At 43.8% G+C, this 9545-nt stretch overlaps 1 protein-coding gene across 1 annotated transcript; it reads right to left on the reverse strand.

The window, feature by feature from the left end:
- Nucleotides 1-3215: 3215 nt before the first annotated feature.
- Nucleotides 3216-8791, reverse strand: LOC125529318 (pyrophosphate--fructose 6-phosphate 1-phosphotransferase subunit beta). The gene is made up of 16 exons (XM_087532760.1): nt 8489-8791; nt 8215-8370; nt 7793-7914; nt 7497-7550; nt 7256-7362; nt 6649-6754; nt 6033-6096; nt 5453-5541; nt 5094-5225; nt 4843-5013; nt 4621-4736; nt 4431-4542; nt 4077-4161; nt 3745-3789; nt 3591-3659; nt 3216-3512 (listed from the first exon to the last, which is right to left on the reverse strand). The coding sequence occupies exons 1-16, from the start codon at nt 8664-8666 to the stop codon at nt 3436-3438; spliced, it is 1683 nt and encodes a 560-aa protein (XP_087388886.1). The 5' UTR covers nt 8667-8791; the 3' UTR covers nt 3216-3435.
- Nucleotides 8792-9545: the final 754 nt, after the last annotated feature.

Genomic DNA, 9545 nt, shown 5'->3' on the forward strand with positions numbered 1-9545 from the left:
CCATGAGTACCTTGGTGAGGCGAAAGCCGTCCACTATAGGACTGAGTACCAATGCGGCTGGTGCTCGAGCTGTTCGGAATTTAGGTTCGTCGCTGGCATTAAAGGTAATAGCCGTGTCACTCCATGGGTTTATTGTTTCTACTTGATAGACTTCGGCAAAGCTGCGGAGTGTTCTTTTTCGCATTTTATTTGATGCGAAAGTCTCGAAGACTGTTAAGACTGTACTGGAGTCCCTGAGGTGGCTTTCTGCGGCCTCCGGAATTAGGAGATCTTCGCCCCTTTTGGCCACCTGCCGGAGTATCCAACATGCTCTAAGGCTATGAGTTGGTGTGGCGTCCTCTGTACTATGAATTTTATAGGGTCCATTAAGCCATCCCTCCAGTACGGTTCCATGCCCTGTAGAGGGTTTTGGTTTTTTGGTTTTTAACCCGGGTGTCTAATGATGATGCACCCTTTTATTTCGGACGAGGTTTCTATTCAGGGTCGGATTGTCCCAAAATTTAGTTTCGGTTTTCCGGGCGCTTTCCATCGCACAGTACTTTTGTACTATGGATGCCAAGCGAAGCGTGTGATATCACGACGACCTGTGGCGTTGAGGATTCCCTTGTCCGTGCAATTATTGCAGAAGATTGAGATTGCGTTTTCCTCGCGGCAGTCCTTTATCCTGTTCATAACCAGGAAGAACCTTGCCCAGTAATGATGTACTGTTTCTTCGGGATTTTGCCTGATTCGGGATAGATCGCTTATGTTCGGGCGGGTGGGTGGAATTAAATCTGGAACTTCACCCAATCTAAGACTCAGAGGCCAAGGAGTTTCCGAACTCTGAGGTTTGGATTCTTGGATGTTGTCCAGTGAATCTAGCCCGTTGCCTGATTCTAAGTTCAGGTCTTGAGTTACATCCTCCCCTCCGCGGGTATCCGGCTTGGAGGGATCTGGAATCCGGACGTAGCTAGTCCTTAAGATAGATGAAGAGTCGCCGCACTGTGCCTCTACTACGGCAACGTGATGGGTGACTTGGGGAGAATTAATTTCTCTTAGATCGGGTTTAAGCCCAACCTGGTCATAATCCGTAGTGACCCCCAAGGCGGCGATGCGATCCAAGAGCTCGTTTACGGAAGAGAGCTCTATTGGATCTAACTGCTCGACGAGTTCCGAGCTGACGTGAAGATTGCTTTTGATGACCCGAGAGGTCACCGTCGGCGCAACGGCCGAACAGGCGGTCATGAGAAAACTGCCTAGCCGGAGAGTTTGGCAGACAGCCAAGGCTCCCTTAGTAACAGCGCCGTCTTTGAAGACGGGAAGAGGCGTCCTTCCTGATTGCGACGACACAGAGAAACTCTCAATGAAAGCACCAATGTCGGTGTCAAAACCGGCGGATCTCGGGTAGGGGGTTCCGAACTGTGCGTCTAGGCCGGATGGTAACAGGAGACAAGGGACACAATGTTTTACCCAGGTTCGGGCCCTCTTGATGGAGATAAAACCCTACGTCCTGCTTGATTAATATTGATGATATGGGTAGTACAAGAGTAGATCTACCACGAGATCAAGGAGGCTAAACCCTAAAAGCTAGCCTATGGTATGATTGTTGTATGATGAAGTCGTTCTACGGACTAAACCCCTCCGGTTTATATAGACACCGGAGAGGGTTAGGGTTACACAAAGTCGGTTACAATGGTAGGAGATCTTGAATATCCGCATCGCCAAGCTTGCCTTCCACGCCAAGGAAAGTTCCATCCGGACACGGGATGGAGTCTTCAATCTTGTATCTTCATAGTCCTGGAGTTCGGCTGAAGGTATAGTCCGGCTACCTGGACACCCCCTAATCCAGGACTCCCTCACACGAGGCGGTGCGATTTCTCCATGTGACGCACTAGTTCCACCAGTCGAAGCATCATCCTCCCATTGCGGCTGCAGGAGTGGCACCTCCCATGGCGGTGGCCGCACGGGATATGGCGCCTCGGGTGCCATCGTCCCCATCACCGTCATCTCATGGAAGTAGTCCCCATGGCGGCTCCTGTCGACGGAGTCCCTGCGTTCGTGTCACGCCACTGGTATGACCCCAACACAAACTCAGAGGAAGAGGATGCCCCCCTATCCCCAAGCCTGAGCATGTGCTCGAGCTCTCCGTCCTCGAAGCGACCCACCCCGGGAGTCCCCCTCCACCACCACGGATATCTCTCGCGTGAGCCTAGGTCCCTAGAATCCCTTGAGTGGCAATGGTCACATTGATTGTGGAGGTATAAGTACCCACATTCTTCTTCCTCCAACCCCAATCCTTGACTTGAGCTTCTCCACCATTGTCAAACTCTAAAAGCTCGATTGCTCTTCATCACTCCACTCAAACACTACCAAACTTTGAGGATTGAAAAAGAATAACCCGATGTACACTTTCACTAAACCAATTTGTGATTCACATACTTGTTCTTCACCAACACTTTTTACTCTTGGAGATTTGGAACTCCTGGGCAAGAGGAGTGAAGGCCCGAAAGCCTCATTGCATGTGGTATGCTTTCGAAAGTTAGGTCCGGTGATCGCCTTCAAGACCATCCACCAATGGTGACGCTCATCCATTGAGGTGAGTCAAAGAGAGACTATGTGAGACACTTGGTGGCGTTATCAAACTTTAGCTTTGGCACCTAGAGATTATCAAACTTTAGCTTTGGCTTCTGAAAGAGGACGAACTTCAAGATACACCCACGTCTACAACTTGTGTGGTTTATCTTTCCGTACATTTGCTTGTGTCTTCTTGTTAAATTGTTATTTGCTTACAATGGTTACTACTTGCTTGTAGCACACGTTGTTCTCGTCGCCAATTGCATATCTAAAGAAAACTTATTTTATCCACACTATTCCTAAATTTGGTAATTAAGCTAAAACTTGCAACTTTCCAAGGGTTGATTCAAGAGCTTCCATAAGGGTTGATTCAAGACATTTTTGTATCCTTTAAATTTTAGGTAATTGGTTAGAGATGCCCTCAGAAAAGCAAATTGCATAGTGGCGTTGAACTAGACGAAACATGCCAAGAACCAATTAATCCATCAACAAATAAACACATTTTGAGAATTTATGGGTATTTTTGACATGCTCGGCTTACAGATAGGTAAGTCATCTTTCAGCTCAAGCACATGTAAAACGAAAATTACTCAAGTCAAATCGCTAATCATAGCCGCAACTTCAATAGCCTATGGTTCAGGCAGTTATCGGAAAAAACAAACTTAAGGGGTAGGTGGGGGTTTGATATATGGGGAGCAACCGGGTCATAGAAAAGCTAAAATTAGTTATTACGACATCCACTGAACCCACTCCAACTCAACCTCTTATTAAACATTCCACAATGCGGAGACTGCCACTCCGCTATGGGAGTTTGTTCTCCACTCTCAAAACTGCAAGGAAGAAGTAGAAAATTTGAAAGAAATACACTCTACATCGCCGCCTCTATATCTCAGCGCCAAGCTCCAACATCAAGGTGTGGTTCGACGCATCGCTTCCAGGGCCGCTGAACTGGATGGGACCTGCCATGACAAGAATGATGAGTTAGTTTATTTCTCTCGTAGATGTCAGTGGTTGCTGGCAATTTTCCTACTGCATACCAGGGCTGATGTATCGGTTCTTGCTGGCCCATTCATCTCGCAGCGAGGCAAACTTCTTAAATGGCGCAGCTGAAAAATGGCATTGCAAGAGATCAGGTTTTCGTACGAGTACATAAACCTCTTAGCTGTTAGTAACAGACTTGAAAGGTCATACCATCAAGTTCCACCATAGCCTTCTTGATCACTGGCTTGTTCTTGCCTGGTTGCCAAGAATGAAAAGTTACAATTTGGCACTAATAGTCCAAAATATGATTATTAGTGGTCCAAAATATGATTTAAATGGATTTCATTATCATATTTACTACTCCCTCCGTCCCATAATATAAGAAAGTTTTTGACATTAGTGTAGTATCAGGACGGAGTGAGTAACAGTAGGAAGAAATCGGCTGGAACATAATTGGGTCAAAAGAACAAGTCCGTATTTGGGTAACCTTCAGGTCAAAAGTAGAAAAAATGCCTTGAGAATGAGGTATTGTAGAAAATTACCATGCCTCCTCTCAACATCCATCAACGCAGTCAGTGCAGTTCCTCCAACAGTCCATTCTTCCACAGGAGCAGCCAGGTTACCAACCTGAGTCGGCAGAAAAAAAATAAGGACAAACTCAAACCACTTTAGTACATATAAAATAGTTTTAAAAAGTTACTCCAACATATTATGTTTTTTGTGAAATTTAATGTTCTATCCAATAATGAATATGGCATGGGAACTGGAAGAGAACATATGACAATGTTCACATGATGGAGAACTGGTCAGAAGTTAGGAGGTAAACAGAGTAAATATGACTCCGATGGTTAAGCAATGCCAAACATCTATCAAGTAGGAAAATATAGTGAGCATACCGACGAAATAAGTCCTGTCTTGCCAAATTGGAGAAGAGCACCAGCACCATAGCCTAATGCATAGCAATAGCTGGAATCAAAATTGGTAGGGAGGCCGCATCTTCCTTCATATCTGCAAAATTATGAAGCAAAAGTATGAGAGCATGTTTGTTAATTTGGAAAATGTGAAAATGCAACAATATATACTTACCCGAAGAAGTGAGACTGGCCTCTGAAATGTGCAGAGTACTTCCCCGCCGCTCTTCTCTTCTCCAATTCAGTTTCAACCATGGCAATAAGCATTTTCTCAGTTTCAATTTTCGCAACCTACAACAGAATTTCAGACCACAGTCAGCTAACTTTTTGATATAAATGGCCAATTTCAGAGAAATAAACAAAATTAAGGTGGTTCAACAAATTTCCCTGTTTTTACCTGAACATTGCCATGGGGATCTCTTTCAAGCAAAAGCTGCTCCTGAATGGTTTTGGGCAAGAAGTCAAACAACTCCCTAGATGCTGGTTCAAGCTTGCTTTTCCAAGCCCCTGCCTCGTCAACAACATCATGTGCCAAAATTTCATTCAATTCTGCAATGAGTTTTTGAATCTGGAGAAGAGAAAGAATGGTATCAGTAACGCAGTCGGCCACAGCATATAAAATTGGAGAAAGCACAAAAATTGTCAAACCTCTGGGATGAAATCAATCAGGCCTTCCGGTATTAGGACAACTCCATAGTTGTAACCAAGTTCTGCACGTTTGCAAACAACATCGGTAATGTAGTCTGTGACATTCTTGAGTGTTTCCTTCTTCTCAGCAACCTTCACGAATGAAGACATTAAGAAAATAAACAAAATGTGTCTTGTAGTTCTAGACACTTAATCTTAGAACATATAACATGTGCAACATATAAGGGTTAATGTTTGGTGTGAAAAGATAAAACTGGACTGTGAATTAACATAAATTATGTGTACATATGACTAGAAGAAGGCAGGAATGGGATAGTTTTATTTCAACTTCAGATGTACTTCATATATGAGTTCCTAACCTCTTCACCGATGAGTGCAACATTAGGGTGTGTCTGTAGAGCACACTCTAGTGTAATGTGAGAAGCAGCACGACCCATAAGCCTCACAACTGCATGACCATAGAGAGTACATGTTAGTGAGTGGATAAAGAAAAAAGATCAAAAAAATGTATCATGGATTATATATGTTTGCACTTGCAGTATGCCGAACAACAACTGCTATGAGAATGTTTGCATTATATGTATGCATGTATAGAAAAAATCAATAAAATTTAGAACATTTAACGAGTTCCTTCTCCTAAAGTAATCACTTAAGATTAAAAATAAATTTGCATAAGGTGTGGTTAGTATGTTGCAGAGGTTTGCTGGGCCCTTTTGTGAACACTAAGACCAAGAAACTACCTAAGAAATCTGCCAACTAACTTTTAATACTCTCTGCGTGTACTTAATAATTCAATTAATGAAGATCTGAATAGCACTCTGATACAGGAGTTATCTGCTGTAGCAAACAGTATTGGTAAAACCTTTTTGACTATTGGGCTCTTTGTTAAGTGTAAAGTACATGGTTCAGTATGCTGAAACAATGGGTGGACAAACTTACAGTGGTAATATTTGCCTGTTGAACGTGCATCAGTCATGACATTGCCAATCATTTCGGAGTATATCTGGAAGGAGCACAAACTCATGTCATGACATGACACTAAAAGCTTCATATGCATGAAATGTCCTGATTCCACATTAGACTAAGCGAATGATCTAAGCATCCAGATCTATGCTAGCCCGGTAGTTCACGAAGCGCAATAAATTCATTCGACAAACACTGAGCATGGGATGCAAAATCAGGAAGCATCGAGATATTTCGGTTTTCAGACCACTTAGTTCTAGGTCAACCCCCCTTCAACTGAAGATGACACAACCGATTCGTTCAAATGTTATCGTAGAAAGTAGTTTACTGATTGAGTGATTTCTGATTTAGTCAATGCTCTTTCACTATTTTACTCATGCCCCCAAGATGTTAAGAATAGTATGTGCTTGACATTTAGTCATTTATATCTTCCCATTCTCCAAATAGTCAACGCAGTGTGCTTTATATCTAATCCATACATACTTTATCACCGTATTGGTGCAATATGAGTGTTTCCAAGCTAAATCCCTGCAAACTAGACTACGCTAGCAGACAACTAGGGAATTGATGCCTAAGGGCAAAAACCCAATACCTTGCAAGCAGTGTCAAATCCAAAGCTTGTTGGGACCTCCTTGCATTTCAGATCTCCATCAATAGTCTTTGGGCAACCAATAACGCGAGTCTTCAAGTTCCTTCCCCTGGGATGCAAAAAACATGACTTAGAATCATATTTATTAACATGTCAAGTAGCAGATGTTCCATTTCATATCACAAGATGTGCAATCTTTGCCCTTATTTATCACACAGCTTCTCTCCTGCATTTATATGTACTACTCTCACAAACAAATACTTAATATGTTTCCAGTGTATTCAAGTATAATAGGTACCATTGTCATTTGCTCTTATATGTCTCTTGGTTTTATAAGCTTCTTAATCTTTGTGGCCACTCAGAATATGGCTTACAATTTACAGAAGGCGGGAGTAACTGTCAATATGGCACAGAAAGGGTGCATTCTTGATTGAGCATTTACTTGTGATAAAATAATTCCAAGACAGAATACATAAATAATCTAAATTAGAAGCTACACCATTGTAGAACGAAAATAAAAGGATTTAACATTGTAAAGCTTCAGATATTAACAGCAAACAAAAAGTCCTTTAGGTGAGCAAAAGAGTGAGTTGTCTTTTTAGCAGCCAACCTGAAGTATTCACCGAGGAGGCATGCGTTAGTGTTTGAATCATCACCACCAATGACAACAAGTCCATCCAAATCAAGTCTGTTGACTGTGTCTTCAGCTTGCTGGAACTGCAAAAATATCAAACAGAGTTACAAATAAAGATAAAACTAGTGAAGTACTAGTTAGTCAACGCAGCACCAAATCCAGAAAGGGGATGGAAAGATCCAGCATGCATTTGCGTATAGGCACTCAAAAGACACACCTGCTCTGGTGTTTCAATCTTGTCCCTTCCACTGCAGATCATATCAAACCCGCCCTATTGAAAAGGTTATACATACTTGATTATAATGCATCATCAGAATAATAACACAAACAGCGTTAAGGGGTCTTATAATCCACAGTAAATTCCACCTAGCATCAGAATAATTCAGATGATAGGTGTATCAGATATCTTATCATCCTCACCTAAACCTTAGCTAGGTGTAGGAAGGTTTGCATAAAAGTCATGACACTTCGAAATTTCTATAAGCGTGCTGAGTAAAGGTTATGCCGCCATACCTGGTTTCTGTAGGGGTACACGAAATCAGTAGTCAGCTCGACGTACTTGCCCTTCATGACACCAGCCGGGCCTCCCTTGAATCCATACATGGTGCTGCCTTTGGCACGCTCCTGCAGGTAATCTGAACCAACAGAAACCATGACAAGTCAACGACAAGAAAATTTCAGGAAAAGCATAGCACAATCTAGCAAGATCTACAATTGTGCAAGTTCAGTGTCGAAACTGACTGAAAATATCAAAGTTAACTAAAAAAATATCATAGTCCTCCTCAGATCTTCCACCAAGACCGGCACAGTGGCACTAACATCACTCTGATTTAATTTAATTATACAGTGCAAATTTCAATTCCAGTTGGTCTCAGCTAGTGGGCTCATACGGATTCCATCACGCGAACATACAGATGGAGATCAGTCGCACTCACCAAAGATGCCGCAGATCACATTGTGGCCGCCTGGCGCCTGGCCACCGGAGAGCACGACGCCGATCTTGAGCGGCTTCGTCTCGACCGGCTCGGCGGACGGCACCACGGCGGCCGACGGCTGGCCGTACAGGCAGGGGAACAGCTTGGCGATCTCATCTGCGACAGATCGAATCACAGCCGTCAAATCCAAATTCAAAATCCACACAGCCCGCGATCGGCAGGCCGAGATCCGAGAGCGACGCGTATCCCAGGGAAGAGGGCGCCCATTACTCACCGGGGCTTCCGGCGGCGGTGCTGGCGGGCCCGTCGGCGAGGGTGAAGTGGGAGCGGAGGACGGAGGGGAGGGGCAGCGCGTGCGCGATGCGGCTCGTCTGCACCTCGCTGTAGACGGACGCGAGGCGCCCGGGCACGGGCGCCGCGCCCCCGTTGGAGGCCACCGCCGCAGCCGCCATGCGATGGGATGCGATGCGATGCGCCGGTGAGGTGGCGTTGGTGGGGGTGGTGGCGAGATTTGGAGGAATATGCTGTGGGCGGAGGGAGGGAGGGAGCGGTCAGTTGGGTGGGTCGTGTCGCCGCGGGGTTTTATGATGCGATCGATCGGTCTCGTGCTCCTTTTGCGGGTGAGCCCCTGGGTTCGTGGCCGCCTGACCTAAATTTAGCACACGGTATTGGAGTGCTTTCCAAGAAGAACTCTCGCCATCAAAAGGACCCTTTAAGGTTTGCCAGGATTCTGAATATGTATGCTGTATATGGGTAGGGTAACGTAGGATTTGCATGTCATGTTTTATTGAAACCTACATGCAGAAATTAATCATCAGTTTTGTTAAAACACATCTAGATGTGTCATAAGTATTACACGTCTAAGTGATATTTTATTGATCTTACATGAAGATTATTTTCCTTTTTTTTCTTTTTATGCTTGATTAAGTCACTTAGATGTGTAACAACGATGGCACATCTAGATGTGTCAGAGACATATCCATTAATCATCTCAAGCAAAAACATACAAAAATTAATTAAAAAAGGGTTAAAAGAAACCCCGTGATATGCAATTTGTCGACGTTAAAACAAAAGAAAATCCTATGATTTTAGACTCATTGTGAAATTTACTTTCTAGTTGCACGAAAAGTAGAATTCCCACCGTTTTTTTACAAATAGATCAAGTTTTATAGGGGAGGTTGGGTAATTTGTACAATGGCCTACTATATATAATCCAACATGCGGAACGAAATGCCATTGAAGAACTCTCACACATCCAACTACAAAATGAAAACTCTCCCATGCGCGCGTGCATGCACACACACCTGTGTATTATGAAACTAGTGACTTCA

This window comes from Triticum urartu, chromosome 7A (genome assembly GCF_056163025.1).
Source record: "Triticum urartu cultivar PI428250 chromosome 7A, HENAU_Tu73, whole genome shotgun sequence".
Taxonomy (NCBI): domain Eukaryota; kingdom Viridiplantae; phylum Streptophyta; class Magnoliopsida; order Poales; family Poaceae; genus Triticum; species Triticum urartu.

What these genes read in the sequence shown, in the direction of transcription:
- LOC125529318 (XM_087532760.1), bottom strand. Translation starts at nt 8,666, where the DNA reads ATGGCGGCTGCGGCGGTGGCCTCCAACGGGGGCGCGGCGCCCGTGCCC. An exon ending in TGTGATCTGCGGCATCTTTG is followed by an intron (nt 7,915 to 8,214) that starts GTGAGTGCGACT and finishes CTGTTGGTTCAG; the next exon opens with ATTACCTGCAGGAGCGTGCC. An exon ending in TGATTGATTTCATCCCAGAG is followed by an intron (nt 5,014 to 5,093) that starts GTTTGACAATTT and finishes TCTCTTCTCCAG; the next exon opens with ATTCAAAAACTCATTGCAGA.